The sequence below is a fragment of the Schistosoma mansoni genome, chromosome 1 (genome assembly GCF_000237925.1).
Source record: "Schistosoma mansoni strain Puerto Rico chromosome 1, complete genome".
Taxonomy (NCBI): Eukaryota; Metazoa; Platyhelminthes; class Trematoda; order Strigeidida; family Schistosomatidae; genus Schistosoma; species Schistosoma mansoni.
The window spans coordinates 60,390,584-60,410,436 of NC_031495.1; the positions used below are offsets into that span (position 1 = coordinate 60,390,584).

General features: G+C 39.5%; 2 protein-coding genes across 2 annotated transcripts; one reads left to right on the plus strand and one right to left on the minus strand.

Moving 5' to 3' along the window:
• Positions 1 to 4,178: 4,178 nt before the first annotated feature.
• Smp_040270 (hypothetical protein) lies at positions 4,179 to 9,125 on the plus strand. The gene is made up of 5 exons (XM_018795069.1): positions 4,179 to 4,471; positions 5,013 to 5,456; positions 5,495 to 5,610; positions 6,218 to 6,378; positions 8,732 to 9,125. Exons 1-5 carry the CDS (start codon positions 4,298 to 4,300, stop codon positions 9,040 to 9,042), a joined length of 1,206 nt encoding a protein of 401 aa, XP_018649418.1. The 5' UTR covers positions 4,179 to 4,297; the 3' UTR covers positions 9,043 to 9,125.
• Positions 9,126 to 11,735: 2,610 nt separating this feature from the next.
• On the minus strand, positions 11,736 to 19,209 carry Smp_040280 (hypothetical protein). Its single transcript, XM_018795070.1, has 5 exons — positions 19,042 to 19,209; positions 13,361 to 13,448; positions 13,194 to 13,320; positions 12,827 to 13,153; positions 11,736 to 12,289 (listed from the first exon to the last, which is right to left on the minus strand). Exons 1-5 carry the CDS (start codon positions 19,157 to 19,159, stop codon positions 11,990 to 11,992), a joined length of 960 nt encoding a protein of 319 aa, XP_018649419.1. The 5' UTR covers positions 19,160 to 19,209; the 3' UTR covers positions 11,736 to 11,989.
• Between the last annotated feature and the right edge of the window lie 644 nt (positions 19,210 to 19,853).

Genomic DNA, 19,853 nt, shown 5'->3' on the forward strand with positions numbered 1-19,853 from the left:
TCAGCTTGAAGATGAAAATGATCAGCCTCACTTCTTATTGTTCTCCAGACTTTGACACCATTCGCAAACAATAATGTCGACGACTAAAGCAGTGGAGGTAATTCATTAACATAAATAAGTGAAAGTAGAGGGCCTAAGAGGGTGCTTTGGGGTACACAACTTTTGACCGGCTTCCATTCGGATAGCGTTCCACTGACCCTCACTCTCTGTTTGCGGTCACGTAAGAAGTTTCCTATCCATTCCTGTATAGGACCTGTTATTCCAAAGCTCGAGAGCTTCTACATATGACCTCACTGTGAAACCTTGTCAAACGCCTCTCTAAAATCTGTGAACATCACACCGATAGACAGGCCGTTATATAGGGCTCCTGTCCAGTCCTCTCTCGCAATAAGTAAGTTAGTCAAACATGAACGCCTGTTACGAAATCCATGTTGCTCGGGAGTTAACAGATTGTACGAATCTATCTGACTCAATAACTTAACCCGAACTATCTTTTCAAGCAACTTAACGACTATGCTGGTTAGGCTGACAGGCCGGCAGTTAGATACGATCCTTCTCTGACAATCCTTAAATATAGGACTGACTATAGAGTCTTTCCAGTCTCTAGGGAATTGGGCGAATGAAAAAGACATGTTGAAGAGCGTCACGAGCGGTTTTGAAATAATGTCCGCAAGCGGCGACAGAAAGCGTGGATGTATCCCGTCGGGGCCCGGTAACCTACAAGGTTTGGGGCTAGTTATCAATGGAAAAACAGCTTCCTTAGTCACATGTACAGATCCTATGGCTGATATCTCGGTGTAATTGGGACAAGTAGTTGTAACACTACATGTAGAGTAGACTTCACTAAAATAGTTTGAAAAAGTCTCAGCTTTCGCTAAATCAGATTCAGCTAGTAAATCTGAATTTTCGTGTAACAGTAACGCGGGAATACCATCACTACGTTTTGTTTGCCGTTTAACGTACGAAAACAGTCACTTCGGACAGGTACGGCTATCATATGCCATCTGTCGTTCGTGAATGGTACGGGATTTAGCTATGGTCTTTTTACATATATTCTGGGATTTTTATATTCGCACTTAAATGATGCCTGTCCTGTTGACAAAAATTGTTTCCTACTCTTCAACAACTTCCGGGTTTCCTTATTAGTCCATGGAGGGGAATGTGATAGCTTACGTGTCGACCATGGGATAAACGGTTGTGTTACGGACTCGAATGTAGCCTTAAACTTACTCCATTCGTCTTCGATTGATCCATTCGCATTGATCAACCAGTCAATCGGGATAGCACAGTCTCTGATTTCCGGAATATTAGCTCTCCAGGTGTTAGGACGGGGTGCAACAGATGCAAATTCTATGCCATGTGTCCGGAACTTAATGGAAAGTACAACGTCGTCACTATTCACCTGTGGGGGAAGGTGTTGAATAACGACGATATCTTCACAGTGGTGTGTGAGGACAAGCTCTAGCAATAGCGGACCATGTTCTAAGTCAATATGTGTCGGTTTTACGATTCCTTGTACGAATGCACACTGAATAATTGTCGATAAAAGGTCGCTTTCGAAACCCCCACCTGAAGGTGTGAGCTCTATCCAGTTGATATGTGGTGAGTTGAAGTCCCCGATGATGAGATAACAATTTGCTTTACTTCATGAATAGATGTGTCTTATGATAAAGTCGTCAGCAAGACAACACGGACTACGATATATCCCTCCTATAGTGACTAGCCCGTTTCTGGACCTAATTGTGCAACATGCTACCTCACATGTACCACTAACATGCGCCTCCGATATGATCGATTGTATGCGAAAGTTGTCTCTAATATATAACATTATGCCTCCTCCCTTTCGACTTATAACTCTATCACTTCTGATACAGATGTAGCCTGAAATGGTGAGAGAACAGTTTATATCTGCAATCAGTCAAGTTTATGTGACAACAGTTATATCGAGATTGTAGCTGTAAATAATTCCCCAAAATCAATAGCTCATTAAGTGTTCGACATTGGATGCTGACCACGTTGTTTAAGTGGACTTGTTTAACTGAAGGCTTTCGGTCATGCATCTGTACCAGATCACGTTTCAACTCAGCGTGGGACACAGATCCTACGTTTCAATAGTTAGCTAAGAACGAACGCCTCTCGATATATTGGTAACGTATCAAATATATCTTTCCTACCTCTTCTCGTCTGACTTCTGATTTCTATCGGGCGTAAGAAGGTTTCGAATATAGAAGGTACTACTGGCCGCTAGTTGTGAAACTAGAATACCAGCTGTATCCTCAGGATTTAATCCATCACCACCAAACTTAGCTCGGAAATTTTATTTCGATGACTACGGACATTCGTGTAGCACACATTTAAGGTGTTTTGGTAATCATACGTTTTACCCATACAGGTCTCGGAAGCATTGGCTTTCAAGACCTGACTACTCGAAAATTTTTAATCGTAAGGTTCTTTTCGCCATTCAGCTTTCGAGTTCTTAACTCTGTAAGGGCATTCTTGCACTTGATCCGATCCTCAAACGGCCGATCTGGTCGAATACGAATACGTGAATCACAAGTTTTGTATGCGTTCGTCAATATTACGTCTCCTTCCTCGAAATTCCCGAGTACTAACTTCAAGATCCTTCTTTGTTGGGTCTCGCCTCCAACCCATTTACCGAGTCTTATTCCTTTCGTGATATGTATCCCTGAAACCTCTTCGGGCAGCACATTTCTGATGACAACGTCCACTAACTGCAGATCGTGTGCGTGCCCTTTAGCAGGGTCATTGTCTTTCGACTCTTCTAGATTCCAAATAATTAAATTAGGAACGTGTTTAACTTCTCTAAAAGTCATGTTCACGGCTTTCGATCGCAATGTCAGATCCTACCAGTTAACTGCTGGTATCTTACCGTTAGCTTTCCTTGTAACCGTGTCGTGTGAGTCGAGCGAGTGACTCACAACAATGTTTGATGGGGCCAAAACTTCCCTATATATGATAGGGCTAAATATTGTCTTACTTCCTGACTTTAACGGAGTAATCTGACACGCAAAATGTGAGTCCAAGAAAGACTTAACAACTAAACGTAGGCTTTCTTTGTCTATCTTTCCTTCACTTCTACGTTTTCGCGTCATCTATTTCCCATCAGTCTCAGCATCCAGATTAGAACTACTCAGGACGATATTAGTTCTACACGGATGATCAGTCGCTGCTGTAGCAACTTGGCCACCAATATCAAAGGGTGTATCGCTCATTAATTGTTTCGGGGTAGAAATCTCTATTTTGTGTTACACTGTTGGGTGTATGGCACATGCCATGAGAGCACTTACGACACCGACACATTCTTCGTTATCAATATCCATGTTACCGATACAGCCCTCATCAACCTTTTTTTAGCTGATGCCGAAATGCTAATTGCTTCTTGAATGAGTAATGTTTTGCTCGAACAACAAAACATACAGAGCCAATGAGAATTATGCTCTGAGCACCTTTTGTAGGCAATGGGACTTAAGCGGGTGTACATTTTATGGAACCACTTCTTTCACTCATCACATTGCATTCCTTCTTCTACAGAGAATAAGCAATATGGCTGTTCAATCTTGTGAGCAGGGCCGACCATCTTAAAAATTAACTAAAATAGTGGACAAATCGATGTGTAAGACAAATCTCAAACCTTGATCAAATAAATCAAGCCAAAGTCGACCAAGAATGCTTTGATGCAGTAAATACACAAAAGCAAGATCAAAACATATAAGTATAATATCACTTTAACTGAAATAAACTCAATTAAAATGTAAACAGTAGTTTTGATGCGTAATTCACAATCAAAACAGTGAATTCAACTCGACGAGAAACAATATCACTGTCCTTTTTAAATAGCGCGCGCGTCTGACCGGGCATTAGAGCTCACAAAGAAAGTACTGACACGAACCATTTATCTTTTATCATAGAGGCAAAGATCTTCCTGAGATAGTCCAAGCAACTTCCTTGGAGTATTTCAAGAGAAAACGTGACATATTACTGAGGAATAAGGACATTAAACTGCTATAATTTATTGACTTTTCTATGTTTTACCTTTAAATATACCTAGTTTCTTATCCGGCGGCACCGGTGATCCGCTGTTGCTAGATACAGAGGCCCTTCAAGTGAAAGGTTCCTCTATTCTGTCCAGAACAATTTTACTTTGAATGGCGGCAAATAGAACTGTGACGGTAATGGTGTGGTCCATTTGAGGGGTTGTATTGGCTGTCATTTTAGTAATATTTCAGCTTACACGTTCGTCCCATCTCGCTCTTGCTAACAAATCAGCTGGTCTTTCATGATGAAAAAATTCAACAGAAAGGATTTCAAACAGTGTGAACTAAAGCCAGTCGAAAAAGAATTGTCGAAACCTTTGCCAGGAGTCCCCATTCATTTTAACTATGGCGTGTTTTTTGATGACGGTTACGACTACATGCAACATCTCAAATCTGCTGATACCAAAGAAGCTTATGTAAGTTCCAGAATTTAGTCTTTTGACGTAGCTCTTGGAAATAAGATGGCTTCTGCTAATCTTAAAAGCAAAGGTTTTCACATTCTTAACCTATAAACACTCTGACTGTGAAACTGAGGAGGAGTGAAATACTTTTTCACTGACCAACAAGTCAGGTTTATGATGGTCCTTGTATATCTAGTTAAAATTCATTCATCTATATGACCGATTAAATTCCTTGCTCTACAGCTGATGTCAGTTCGCAGTGGAAACTGTGAACAATTCCCAAACCTAAATTACGATGTTAACGATTTTTCCTAGTCTCAATGATTTGCGATTCTATTATGGGCTTGTTAACTGGTTGAACTCTACCAAGGTTACCTTATAATCGTTTAAAAATCGTTTTTATGGTCCCATCATAGTTTATGCTGATTTAGGTTCTATGTATTTTGATTACATAGGATCACGTAAATGATCCTTCTTTAACCTTCAGTAGGCTGTTCAGACAATTTATATCGCAAGCCATTCTCATGTCTTACAGTCATCTATACCTTATTTCCAGGTTATATCTGTAATACCTGAAGATTGCGCCAGCAATGCTTCCAGTCATTCTGACTCATCTAGAATACGTGAACCTGAAGTTGATTACGATGAGCACATTATTAGTGACCTTAATATGGATTCAGAAGCCGAGTCTTTCGACACGGGAAGTGAATTAGAGGATAACTTTGTAGAACTTGCAGGTGGCCACAGTGTAAAATCCTCAGAAATCGATAGTGATAACGCCAAAGTGGCTGGGGACACCAATTCATTAAATGCAAAGGCAACAGAAACAGATATCTCAAGGGTTTCTAAAGATAAAGTTGCACTCATGGAACGTTTTCTTTACGGTGCCAACGAAAATTCAGAAGACATCACAACTTCGAGCTCCGGTCAGTTTACCAAGGATTACGGAATCGATGACTACTCAGATGACTCAACCTCCTTGAATAAAGAGTTCGAAAAGGTAATTTACAAACTCGATTGCTCATACTATGACTTTAGTTAATGTTACGATTCAGATCTCGGTCAAGTTGCAGTCAGTCTTTAGTCTCTGGAACATCGGTGATGAGCGAAGGCTTGAAATATGCTCTTGGTCGTGACATAGCGATCGCTAAAAAGTAAGTTGTTTATTTGGAAAATATAGCTGTTAATGTATGAAAATCCAAAAAGTAAGCGGTCGCGATGATGAAACAAAATTGTAAACTGCCATTCACCTCTATTATTGCTGCAGCTGGTTAGATTTGTATGTGAAAGCGACATTATTGCCTTACTGTCCATGAAGTGGAACTCTGTGGCTTAATGATTTAAACAATCATCTATTGATAGTTATGGTTTAAAAGTGCGTCCCATTTACTTTGGTTTCAGCCGTCAGGTTATATCTCTAGTTCCCTCATAAATGTAACTTGACGCCTAATATATAAGTTTGGGTCCAGTTACCCAGTAACATAATTGTTTTCGACAGGAAGATGTAGAGTATTTAATTGTACAATGCTTACTTATTCATACGTAGGGTAGAAATTAGGTGTAAGATTGCTTCATCGACGAAAGAAACAGACACTCCACCCTAATTACTTAATTTTTATACATCGGAAAAATCTGAACAAATTGTCTATAGAGTTAACAGTTATATCTTAGTTGGTCAGGTGGTATGCACATATACACTTATATGCAGATATATTATCAGAGTAACTTTGTCACCTCAAATCCTCATTTTATTCATTTAAGGGACGTAAAACAAGACCGTACGGATTTTGATGATGATCTAAAAGCCATAACAATTAAAAAAAGCTTCGAATTAAGTGGAGTGGATCAACAAGAAGACAGTGGAAGCGATTCCACATATGACGGAGAAAACACTGAACGAATGACCATGTCATGTTCTAATAGTAAGCATTTTTCTTATTTTTATTAGTTTGGATGCGTTTTTGTGATGCAAACAGTACCAAAGAAGCGTTTCACTTTAAGAAAATACACTAGTTACGGATATGAGTTGGTGGGTTAACATTTATTAGCGCTGATATAACATTTTGAAAAACTGCTAGGTGTGGGACAAATATCACCGATTGCACTGGATGATGATCGTGAGTTGACCGAAGTTGGAAATGTAGGTTACTGAATGCTAACTCATTGGCAGAAAAGTTAAGAGCTCGCCGAGAGGCTAGAAGGTCCTGAGTTGGATATTTTGTGGTGTCGTGGACGCCCATTGATGAGGACACCTATAATAAAACTAAGTAAATGTCCAGTGCTTTCTGACTACCTAACTAAAATGATACAAAGTACAAATTCAACAATCTTCACAAATTCCCTATGCAAAAAATATAAAAAGATTAAGTAAGACATAGTGGACATTATGTCTAATTTATGGTTTTACACCGTGAATGTACATATGAATTCATGGTTTGATAAATCAACCTTTAGTCCTCAGGATTTTGATTCATTTAGCTTGATATATTCACCTAAGCAAATAAATTCTGACAAAGTAAGCCACCGAAATACTTCAAAAATAAAGCTATAAAACCGTGAAAATAAAGGAGAGAAGGGTAGTAAATCAATGTGGTATCATCATCGCACATAAATACGGTGTCATTAGTGTAATCAAGTTTTACTACAGGTAACAGATCGAGACTCCCACCACACACTTTCATCAGAGCGGTCTTCAGAATTTTGCCAGTAGCAAAGTTGGAGAAGAATGATGAGACTAAGAAACTGCCTAACCCCGGCTGCTGGAATTGAAAAAATAGAGAGATGTAGTGTATCCTCTCACTCTGCCTGAGTTGTCTGTATACAAAACTTTCAATATGTTAATTCACTTCTTAAGACACAATCTCCTTCAACAGGTGGTCGATGTTCTCCTGAAAATGACATTTTCAAACAACTTATCAGGACTTGGTCTCCTACCAGGAGGTTTGTTTATCGACTTCGAGTGCGCAGAGGACAGTCTTATGTGGTGTAGATGTTAACAAAAGTCTCTTGATTGCCTTGAACAACGATGCTGGCATTTTAAGAATGTTTCCCTCCAAATGTAAAATGTTTCAGGATTGGTCTGCGTTAAAATCTGTCCTACACACACTATCTGCAACCAGATTCCTCTCGATAACCACCTCAGTAACTGAAGATATCAGGTGGTATGGCTCGGAATCGGTCACAGTGACGGAAATCCATCCCCTCTTTATCTTCCTTTAGATTTCCCGTATTCCTCCATACCTTTTTATTCGGTTTTCACTAACCATACTATTTAATGTTTAGTCTGTTTCATTATCACTGGTCTCATTATTTCAACTCCTTTGCTGTTCATCTTGTTTGCTAATGTGCTATGAAAACTTTCATCATTTCATTTATTTGTGTGTGGGCTGTGATACTGCTCGGGTGCCCAAACCGAAGCAGGTGGTTTTCTTAGGGGGCCACACCCCGAGCCTTTGACCTAAAGGTCTGATCCACAAGGCAGTGGAGCATCGTGAGGAGATGCAGTCCCATGGTAGCCGTTGACCAACAGCAGGTTCATTCGCTATTCGTTCCATCAGGATACTGGAGCCCATGTGCACCATTGGTTTGGAATCAGGGTTTTCCAACTCCCCTAGGTGGACCCTCCGTGTCCACCAACCCGGTTAAAGTGCCGGACATTCGCTTTTCGTCCTCTCACTTTCGTAAACAACACCCCTGCCACGAGAAGGCAGTGAGTAGGACTTCCCTGTCAGAGGCTATATATTCGCGTGGCCATGTGAGAGCATTTCGAGAGGGAGAGTGGACTCTCCCCACTCTCAGCCGTACCAGGGCATTTGGGGGCTGGGGTCCGAGAGATGGTGCAACACAGTGGCTAGAGACGTTATTAGATATGGCTCAGAATAGAAGCCAGTGGCGATCCTGCTGCAACCTTCTTTTACTTTCTACATAAAGAGTGGTTCTAACTTTCTTAACTGAAAGAGTCTTCTGGTTGTACATTTCAGTCTGCCTTATCTTTTCATCCCTTCTCTTCCTACTTTCATTATTTTGTGTGGCGCATATGTATCTGGTGCCCTTTTGTACCAACGTATATGTGTTTAAATAAATAAATAAATATGAAAACTTTGGCTAATGGACATTTGTGCCAGGTTCTATGTTGATAGTGACTTCTAACTGAATTTGTGATCAGTTAAAGTCATTCAAGGTGTGGATATAAAGAAATAATCATCATCCTTGTTTCATATAGTTTTAGCTATAACTACTTTTTAGCTCTATTTTTGATTATGTACTTTTTAATAGGTAATTCGAACTTGTATGTTATGAAGCAAAACCATCTAACAATGCCCAGCTCTAGTAAGACGATAAAGAAGTCATCCACAAAGGGAGGTTCTCAAAACAACGATGGCATTATTGAATTTTCAAAACCACTAGACCCTGGGTTACTAGTGAGAGAAAAGGGAGAGTCTATGGAACAAAAGCGCTTACGTAAAGCCACTATCAAGGAACACCGCCAACTGCGACGAAAGATACGTAAGATCAACCAGTTAAACTTCCGTCAGGAGAAAGAAAGACAAATAAAAAACAACATGCAAACAATGATAGTCCACTAGCTAAAGTTACTGTGATATTTGGTTGTACAGAATAAATCACCATAAATTTTTGAAATATAGTTGCATAAACCGCAGTCGCGGCTAATCTATGTATTTTAAAATCTGGAAGCGCAAATCCTTAGCTGCTGTGTCTGTTTAACTCTACATTTCTGGGATACTCAATGACAAATAAACCTAATTTTAATTCAATTACAGTAGAAGCTGCTCGTAGATTTATTTATTTTAACACATAAATATTGGTACAAGAAAGCACCATATACATATGCGCCACACAAATCGAATGAGATTTGTGTGAGGGCTGTGATACTGCCCAGGTGCCCAAACCGAAACAGGTGGTTTTCTTAGAGGGCCACACCCGGAGCCTTTGACTTAAAGATCTGATCCACAAGACAGTGAACCATCGTAAGGAGATGCAGTCCCATGGTAACCGATGACCAGCGATCGATTCATACGCCATTGGTTTCCTTAGGATACTGGAGCTCATGTGCACCATTGGTTTGAAATCAGGGTTTTCCAACTCCCCTAGATGGATCCTCCACATCCACTAACCCGGTTAAAGCGCCGGACATTCGATTTTCGTCCTCTCAATTTCGTAAATAACAGTAATGCCACGAAAAGGCAATGAGTAGAACTTCCCTGGCAGTGGCTATATACGCGTGGCCATGTGAGAGCATTTCGAGAGGGATAGCGGACTCTCCTCACCCTCGGCCGTACCAGGGCATTTGGGGGCTTCATGTCTATCTGCTCCAAATACGCATGTAGAGATGCATATACCCCACTAGTTTTTCTGCTTCCGTTTTCCTAGCTGTGCTTAGATACAATCTGAAGAAGTCAGAACTGCCCTCAGGATGTCAGTAGAGAGGCTTTCATCATTGCTGTGCTAACCTTAACTGACGTACTTGCGCCAGGACCCACCTCACACAAACCTAGGAGGCATCCATACATTTACATAGTAAAATCATGTTCAGCGAATGGAAGACAGTCCCGTTGTTACGAAACGACGATTGTTGGGGTGTTATGCACGTGACGATATTGGGTTATCTGATGAGGTTGGTGGCGTAATCGGTATATTCACTATCTAAATGGGGAATGACCTGTTCTTTACAAGTAAGTCTTTTATACGTTTCATACAAACTGAAACATGACGAGAGTTAAGGGTAGAACACTCAAGTAATTAATTAAACATTTATTGGCGATAAGTACTACAACCGACTCTTTATTCCCGCGCCCAGCCAAACTAGTACAAATGGGGGCTGCAGTTAGACGTTAAGCGACTACGGAACTGATTATTTTAGATACACTGAGTACAGCGGCCAGTATTTTTGATGTTTTCTGGTTCGTGTATTCTTCTGTTTACAAAGATCATTGGAACACTAGTTCCGAATCCCTAAGTCCTCGATGTATCTGCCAACCGTTGGGTCCGAAAGTCAACATAAAATTATCTACTTGAACCGCTAAAATGTGGCGACTTGTAATTTTCGACAAAAATACAAAATAGAAAGCTTTCAGCACCTACTTCGTCTACGTTCCCAACTGTCCATGCTAAAACAAAACCGCAAACTATAGGTTTTGTGTCCATTGAGACACCATCCTGCCACTAACTAAATACTAATGACCTACATTTTCCAGCTTCGGTTGGTCGGTGATCCAGTGCGACTACCATTCAATGTCATAAAGGAGTAATCCGCATGTTTAACTTGGTTAATTCTAAAAATCACGCTCTCACACGGTTCATCGGAAGATGAAGGTAAGAAGTGGTCCCCAGTGGGCACGTAATTATTATTTACATAGGTGGGTTTGTGAGGAATTTGTTTGATTTGCAGTATTCTTTCACGAACTAATATTAGCATATATTCAAGTAATTATTCTTAGAACCATGGATAAAGGTTTTAAAACAACATTATATGCTCATTGTTAATACCGAGACTATGGGAATATACAGTAATACTTGAAGAAACAGCTTATAACAGAACAAAGTGAGAAATCTGAGGGGATAGGATGGTGGAGAAAAGATGCCTTGTAATAGGTCTTCTAATGTCAACAAACTACAATTCGTTTAGACCGGATTCGGCGACTCAGTAACCAATTACGCTTACATATTCGGATTTTAGTTACTTTTCCATAGAAAGTGGTGACACCATAACCAAGGTGCAGAATAAAACTTTAATTTTGAAGGCAAGTAATGGTCATATGGCTCATTGACTGTAATTAAATTATGCACTACATTAACTGTCAGTCCCGAAAACGGTCAAAACTGATGACTAGAGATTTACAGTTGATTGATCACTGGGTAGCGATCAATGTCACAAAAAATTTCATTTTCAATATGATTACGAATTTCTGGTCATACCGATTTCTTAGTGGGGGGAGCGGGTGAGATGTATGCTACTTATGTCGACGGACATAAGTAGTGTGTAACACTAATCGGAAGTGAAAAACCGGGCAACAGAAGGCTAAGAAAATAAAGTTGAAGAGATAGGCAGGAATTATGGACTGGAAGAATCATACAGAATGTGGAGGACGAATGATGGAAATTTGAAAATAGAGTATTCTATGTATGGCTCTTATACTTTAACCAAGATACTCTGTAATTTCGTACTAAAATACAATTGGTTGCGCCCACTTGAGTGTTCGTTCATTAGGACTAGTAATAATGACGACACTCTTGTTTGTGCCTTAAAAACAAAACAGATGATAGCAACAAAATCGTCCCATTCATTTAGTATTTGACATAACTTGCTAAGATTAGTCATTAAAAACGATCGAAAACAAGCATGGAAGGAAGAATACATTCAAACCATTTTCTTTATATACACAACTGATGAAAATTGGCATTAAATTAATAAAAATGTTAGCACCAATGAGAATCTTGGAGTACCTGAATAGTGAAAAATATTAAGATTTACTGAGTGAAAATATTTACGGAATTAGATAATTGAGTAAACTTTCATGTTGGACAGCCTATCATTCGTATAGTCGGATCAGTTTCTTTAGAATACGAGTAAGATACAGATTCATGCTGACTATGATACCTGCATGCCAAGTCTTTTGCACATACTTCAATATTTTGACTATTGACATTTGTTAGTTCGTCTGACTGAGTCATATTTGACAATACATTATATAGACACTGATCTGCAACGACTGTAGAAAGATCTGTTTGATTTTGATCGGCGTATTTTGTCTCCAAAGAACATTGAGAAAATTGGTCTATACCCAAATAAGCGAGCACCAAAACTAATAGAATCTGAAAGTAAAACGACTACGGTTTAAAAGTGCAATTAAACAGATGACGGTCAGACAAACAGAACTTCTTGATAACTTTACCAACACAAGAATGGGTGAGTTAAACTAAAAGCTGCAAAATGAATGTATTTTACACCTTAAATTCATCGGATATTAATAATAGTCTCTTATTACTTCTCAAACAATTGAGACTGATCATAACAGACACAAGCATTCAACTAGTTAGTCTCTTTATCGGTTTAAGACGAATTTTTAATGCTGACCATTATAGCCATACACGAAATGTAACATCTTCCCTGTTGGTTAACTTTTGGTCGAAGTCCATAATCCCGGTAAATAAAAACTAGCGTAACACTGACTCTGAGTAATTCAAGATAGTTGATCAATTTAACTGCACACACGTGACTTGATGTAAATTAAGAAGTATGCAGATTCAGAGCTATCTGGCTACTATAAATATTCGAATTTACACTACATCATATTTCACTTGATAAATAACAGGACACCTTTTACAGTTCGTGCGAAAACAAAAACTCACTTTGCTTACTCTCTTAATTTCGGGTGAAGTACGGTGCCTAGAATACTTCAAAAAAAGTTGGGAAATATGTGACAACATAGAATATACATTGAACTCAGGTTTGTCGCTAAATGAATCACACTTGGTATTCTGACGGAAGACCCCGATCTCAAGACCGAATTGGAGTATTTGTGCTCTAGTTACAAAAAACTCCCAATTAAGAGCGGAAATGAATTTGACTTCAAGTTCATTCAACTCTTTGAGTTCCATATCAAATTCATCTGCCCATTCTGCATTGTACATTCCATGGTCCGTATCATCGTCATGTAAATATTTAGATGCAACTACCTTGAAGAAGTTAAAAAGAATTATATCACATTTCACTAACCATTGATACAGCAAAAAGATCAACTGCTGTAACTTCAGTCAATAAAGAGGAATAAGGATCGGCCACTACAAGTTTCTCAATGAATAATAGAGCAGTGAGAACAGACACTGGAGGCACACTTCTTGAACTACACAAAAGATGTGTCAGTTAGAAAGGAATCGGAATACCAGAGATATTCGAGCACCATAAATGTGTCTAATTTACCAAGACGTCTTTTGCTTGCTGAATTGACCATCTTGACAATTCGATCTGAAACTACCAAAAAGCAAAAACAGAGGTTCACTTTTGCACTTTAAATGCAATATATAAGACGATGAACTAAATAACAATAAGATCTGCCGACATTGTAAATGGAAAAAAGACTTAATGTGAATAAAAACAATATTTCTGTAATGTCCCATTGAGTAGGAAAATTGAATTTCTAAATTTTCTGACGGTCTGACGTGAAGTCACATCTATATAGCACTTACGGTCGAGCACCATAACCAGTTCTAAGAGGCGTCCGATTAATCTATGGAGACGGAACAAGATCCATGAATAGCTGCATATCACTGATGAACTAGGGGACCGCCCTTGGTAAATAGTCTGATCACACAATCTGCGAAACGAGTCCGGAGGCAGTAGCCATTCCAGAACCCTCGTACGCCGTTGGATACATTCCGGACGGTGTACGTAAGCACATTCAAAATGCGATAGGTAGCCGCAACCGTTCCTTTTTTGAAAGCCCGAAGTTTCCCTTAGGTTTCAGACCTCACATTCTCCTGAGTATTACACACCATACTGAAGCAACGCAAGGGAGCCACAAAATATCCATTAACAATTGGCCTTACACTTCACGAGACGCGGCTTTTTTTAAGGAAACCAAACGGATTGTCTAGCACCTCAAACCCCCCGGTTCTTCACCGGGAGATCCCCTGGGGAAGTCCCCCTCAAATAAAAAACCTTCTCCAATTGCCCTGAAAAGCCTCTTTCTGTCCTCCCAATTTTATTTTACCGGTGCGGGGCCTTTTCCAAGGGGTTATAAACAACAATGGGCCAAATGCTGTTATATATCTACAGGGTCACAAAAATATAATTGCTTCGGCGAGAAGAAGTAAGAGGTGGGTATCACATGGGACACTACTAGGGGAGAACGTTAGATAAAATGGCGTCAGCCCCATCGGTCTCATCGTAGTAGGTCTCAACGTCTGGGAGTATCGTACCAAGGTTCGTTAGATACTCAAAAGTACCACGCCGGTTCGATGATAAGACCGCCGGTGGATGCCTGGGTTCACGTTGGAGAAACGCGCTCGGTGCGAGTGGAAGTCGATCACTAATAAATCGACTTTACTGATGGGTATTCTAAGTATTATGGCGTACGAGCGGCAATTAGGCCTCATAAATGGACCAGTACAGTCGAGGCGATAGCTTCTGGGGACGTTACACGATCCACTAGTGAAAATAGAAGGGTGTGCGTTCACGAGTATGAGAAGACGCTGGCCAATAGCTCGAGAAATAGTGCGGCATGGAGCCTCCTCTACAGCGTCGGCCAGTTGAAGGGGATTACATGGTTTTCACACTTTATCAGCAAAGGAGCATCTCAGCTACGAATTTGGGATTACCAGGCGGACAGGTTCCGGGCGTGCAGCAGATTTAAAAATTTAATTTTTTTACCCATCGGGATATTACAAATACATTATTTTCTATTAGTAATAATATACACAATGCTCAATTTATTTGAAATTATCAAGTCAAACCTTGGTAATGCAGTTTACAAAAGCTGAGTACTTTAAAACTACAGCATACAATAAATTCGTAGAAAGTGGTGTCGGCACGCTAGTGTCTTAACATGTCACATCACATGACAAAAAATCAGCCAATAAGCAGTAGAAAAAAGGAAGTAGACATATGTTTTGTAGATTAATTTCATACTGGAATGAATTCATTAAGCGAAATTGATTTCTAGACGTGTGGTGCTTTACCAATGGACCATCTGATTCTTTGTAACTACAGATGGGAACCTAATATAAATAGAAGCTAAAATGATTGAGTCATAACTCAACTATACTGTTTAAAGTACTCTTTAAATGGGGGCAGTAAGCATCCATCTTATGTTAACTTAGATTAGTCTGATGCTTCTAGGTAGTTAGGTGTTAAATAGTTGCTAGTAAAACTTAAGGAAACTCTAACAGTTAATACAGTGCTAGTTATAAAACCAACATGTTGGGATAAAGAGCAATTATCACTTTTTTTTACTCCTATGCCTCGTCTCAGAATTGACATGAACAGAGGAAATAAACATACACAAATAAAAATCTTGAGGTTTAGAGGAAGATAGGATTAGTTTATTTTTATAACTGTGACTGATTCTCAGACGTGTCATTTAGTCTTTGATATTGATATCTTTTTGGATTAACTCCGATTTTATGTGACTACCACTGTTTTCTTGATCTATACATGCGTCAATTAGAAAAAACATGTTTTAAAACAACAGTTTGAAAGCACAACCCATAGTGCGAATATTTTAGTTGATTTTGATTCACAACTTACCTGACCTACCCATGTTTTTTTAAAACTGAACAACAATTAATCTGTTATAAATAACCTAGAACATGGGACAAATGTGAATCAGCTTAAGTATTTACAACTTGGATAAACAGCGAGAGGAAGCCAGTGACATATAGTAAGGAACTAGATGTAGTAGAAGGATTAAACATAAAACATATGGTTAGGAAAGAAGGAACGAACTAGAGGAATAAAATATAAAATAATAATCAAAGCCAGTATTTAGGGGTGTTCTGCAGGAGACTTTCTGTAACTTGATGAGACGGAATTTCGCCTGTTGAAATTATATGAATAGACTAATAATCGAAAGATGGGGGGAAAGATATGTGACTGAGAGGTGGGTGCCCACGAGATTGTACTATTGACTTAGGCCTCTGAATGATTAGAAATCAAGGACAGGAACACCAGCCAGAAGAATAGTTTATCATGTAATGAAATAACATGCTTATATGAAAAGGTGAACACAAAATAAGCATAGTGAAATATCATAAGCGATTGGAGGAAATTAGCTTGTAGGTCACTCATTCTCCAATCAACTAAGACCTAACTGTTAGGCCCAATCTTTGGCCATCACATAAAAATAGCATAGAAAGGATGAACCTGAGCTACAGTAACACATTTAAGAGACACTGTTAATGAACATTCTTATCATGGGGACCCCAAGCGGACAGTTAGCACTTACAGATACGGTAGACTTGCTGTAAATAGAGAGACGGACTGATAACATTGATTGGTCAGGGCAATCCTAGGTTCCTTCTAACCAAAATTCTATGGCAGCTATTACAACATATCTAAGGAAACGACAGTACAAGCTGGTAAGAGCTGAATAAGTTTAGTGAAACCCTGTTGATAGTTTGTAAGTTATCGACTAACCAGAGCTAATGAGACTTTCCAGATAATTGACATGGCCAGCACGCCCGACTACTTTACTCTTTATGATCAAACTAGACAAAACTATATTACCCGCGTACTTCTATCCGACTAGTGAATCTCTAGATAGACCAATCAGTGAAAAATCAGCCAAGTCATTATTTTTAGGGGCGAACCCGTGGTATCAAAAAATAAGCCGCCACGAGTACTATTTAACGTTATCGATTTCGATGACAGTACTCAGTGACCATCCGAGTAAGTAGCCTTTACTAAGTTTATGGACTTGTGGCCAAAGATCTGACTCCAGTTGGATTGTATGCTGATTGCTATCGAAATATACATATCACCAATCCTCGAGTATAATTATCAACTTAACTCGCGTTAGTGAATAATGGGATTAAAATAAGTCAAATACGAGAATTAAGTTTTGAATACGCATATTTTGTACAATCGTTGATCAGAACAGATAATCAGAGAGACAAAGCGAAATGACACGTGGTGAAGAAGGCATGTAAGCCAACTCGATTTAATTGTGCGTTAATCTATATTTATAGTCAGAACAAAAAGAAGCTAGGGACATGTAATGAGTAGGATACGAAATGCACACACGCTTACATAAAAACAGTCAAGGTTGATACGCGGATAATCAACAAGGTCCAGATGTGACTTATGAAGAATGAATAAATTGGCCTGTCCGGAAGCTAGAATAAGCTATGGGCTTGACATAGCAACCGACACTACAGACTTATTATGCCTATTAATCCAATACGCAGCTACAAGAGCTCTCAGTCGATGTAGTCAGACTTTACTTTTGTCACAAGATACGATTACAATCAGTTCCGTTATGTGTATTTCTGAAGACGTCAATGGGTAGGAACATAGTACATAAACATCTAGGTATAAAACCAAGCCAACCCCTGATATTCCGTGAAGGTTAAGAAACGGCGGTTTTTCAGAACCCCCTGCTTTACTTGTGAAGTAAATCTATATACAAAGCTGTGTTTACATTGTTTTATTCTATCGGCTTGATATAGAAAGTAGATTACTCCAAAATAATAGGATATCGATTAAGTTAGATCTACTAGTGGTAGTTGAGTGTTCCATGCACTCGAGTCTTAACTATTAGGTCACACGCCCTAACACTGTCCTACCTATACCAGTCTGGTGGCATCATCTACTTTTACGCAAAATACAGTCAAAACCTATGCTCAGCGAGTTACATTGGGATCACAAAGAGAAGCTAAGCAACGGAATGTATAATTAGATCTTAATATTACATCAATCACCAAAAGTCTATGAATTAAATTCGAGTAAATATTGATTCAGACTGGTTTTCGGCATTAAATACTGGTTCACCAGATTTATTTCTAGGGTTGACTATTTTAATGTGACAGACTCGAGTTAGTCTATGGATCTAGCGTAATCGACTTAGCCAATGGTTATGCAAAAATTATTCGCTTATCAGAGCCCAGCCAAAGCTATCTGCTAAAACAGACGATACATCTATACATATGGATTCGTTAGGCGGATATATACTCTTTAAAGAACATAAATATGCATATATAGAAGGTACCCAACCTTCCAACTCTGGAGAAACTTAGTAGAAACCGCATTGGAAATTCAGTTGCGTATTTCTCAAAATTTCGACTGAGCTTAAAGAAACCTTCAAGATTACAAAATATGCATAGGTATTAGGAGAATTTCGCCTATCTCATAAGGAAATTCCCAAATTACCATAGAATCGGGAGATTGAGCGTATCAAGCTTCAAATCGGATCCATAAGCCGAAATTATGCATTATTTCCCCCATGACAGGCAAAATAGCTAGATGGCTTTTGTTAGCCCTGGCAATGGTGGTCCCTTAGTTGATCCAACTTTATTTTGAAAGAGTAGACAGACGGAGCATCAACTACGTGTTGAGGTAATGAATCCCATCCGTTGATAATTCGATGGGAAAGTCGATAGTCAGCTGACAAGTAATTTGTTCTGGGCTTGTGAAATTTTCTGGAGTGCCCTTATAAGTCCTCTGTTTTAGAAGACAAGAAAAATGAAGACATATCAGATGCAAATTTATCACGAAGTAATTTGAAAACAGTAATCAAGTCACCTCTAGTTCTTCAGTATGACAATAAGGATAAGTTAAGTTTTCCCAGTCGAATATGATACAAAAGCTCCGCTACTAAGGGAATTAGCTTAGTTGATGTTCTCTGAATCTTTTCTAAAGGCTCACTGTCATTTTTAGACAGGAGCTAGCCGCTTGTATGCAGTACTCAAGTCTAGGACGCAAGAATACCGTTTTGGGGATCCATGAACACCATTTTGGGGAAAATTCTGGTGAAGCCGCTATAGGAAATTTTGGGGAAATGGCACAACCCTCCCCAAAAAAATTTCGGGGGTTTCCCGGGCCCAATTGGGGACTACTACATAATACTTACCGACTGGATTTTCGAAACAGTCCCCTCCCTCATTATTACACAGAACATCAAATATTTCCAAGATAGATGGACTTGGCCTTTTGGCTTCTGATTGACGAAGATCTTGGATGAAATCCATATCTAAGTGCAAAAATTGGAAGTACGGCTCTTGACCTTCAGACTATTTCGATGTACAATACAGTTTCAAATGGTTGTAGATGGAAGAGGTTCCTGACTAACAATTTTATCGATCTAGAAACCATGGATCGCCAATACTTTCACTAATGTAACTATGTACTTAAACCAGATACACATGCGCAACACAAAAATTATTTGATTTGTGTATGGGCTGTGGTACTGCCCGGGTGCCGAAACCGAAGCAGGTGGTTTTCTTAGGAGGCCACAACCGGAGCCTTCGACCTAAAGGTCTGATCCACAAGACAGTGGAGAATCGTGAGGGGATGCAGTCCCATGGTAGCCAGTGACCAACGATTAGTTCATACGTCATTTGTTCTCTCTGGATACTGAAGCCCATGTGCACGATTGGTTTTGAATCAGGGTTTTCCAACTCCCATAGGTGGACTCGCCGTGTCCACCGACCCGGTTAAATCGCAAGACATTCGCTTTTCATCCTCTCGATTTCGTATACAACAGTAGTGCTCCGAGAAGGCAGTGAGTAGGACGTCCGTGACAGAGGCTGTATACGCGTGGCCGTGTGAGAGTATTTCGAGAGGTAGAGCAGACACTCCCCATTCTCGGCCGAAACAGGGCATTCGGGGGCGAAAATCTTTTGTTTGATACCGAGAATATCGGATGCCTAGAAGCCTCTTGAT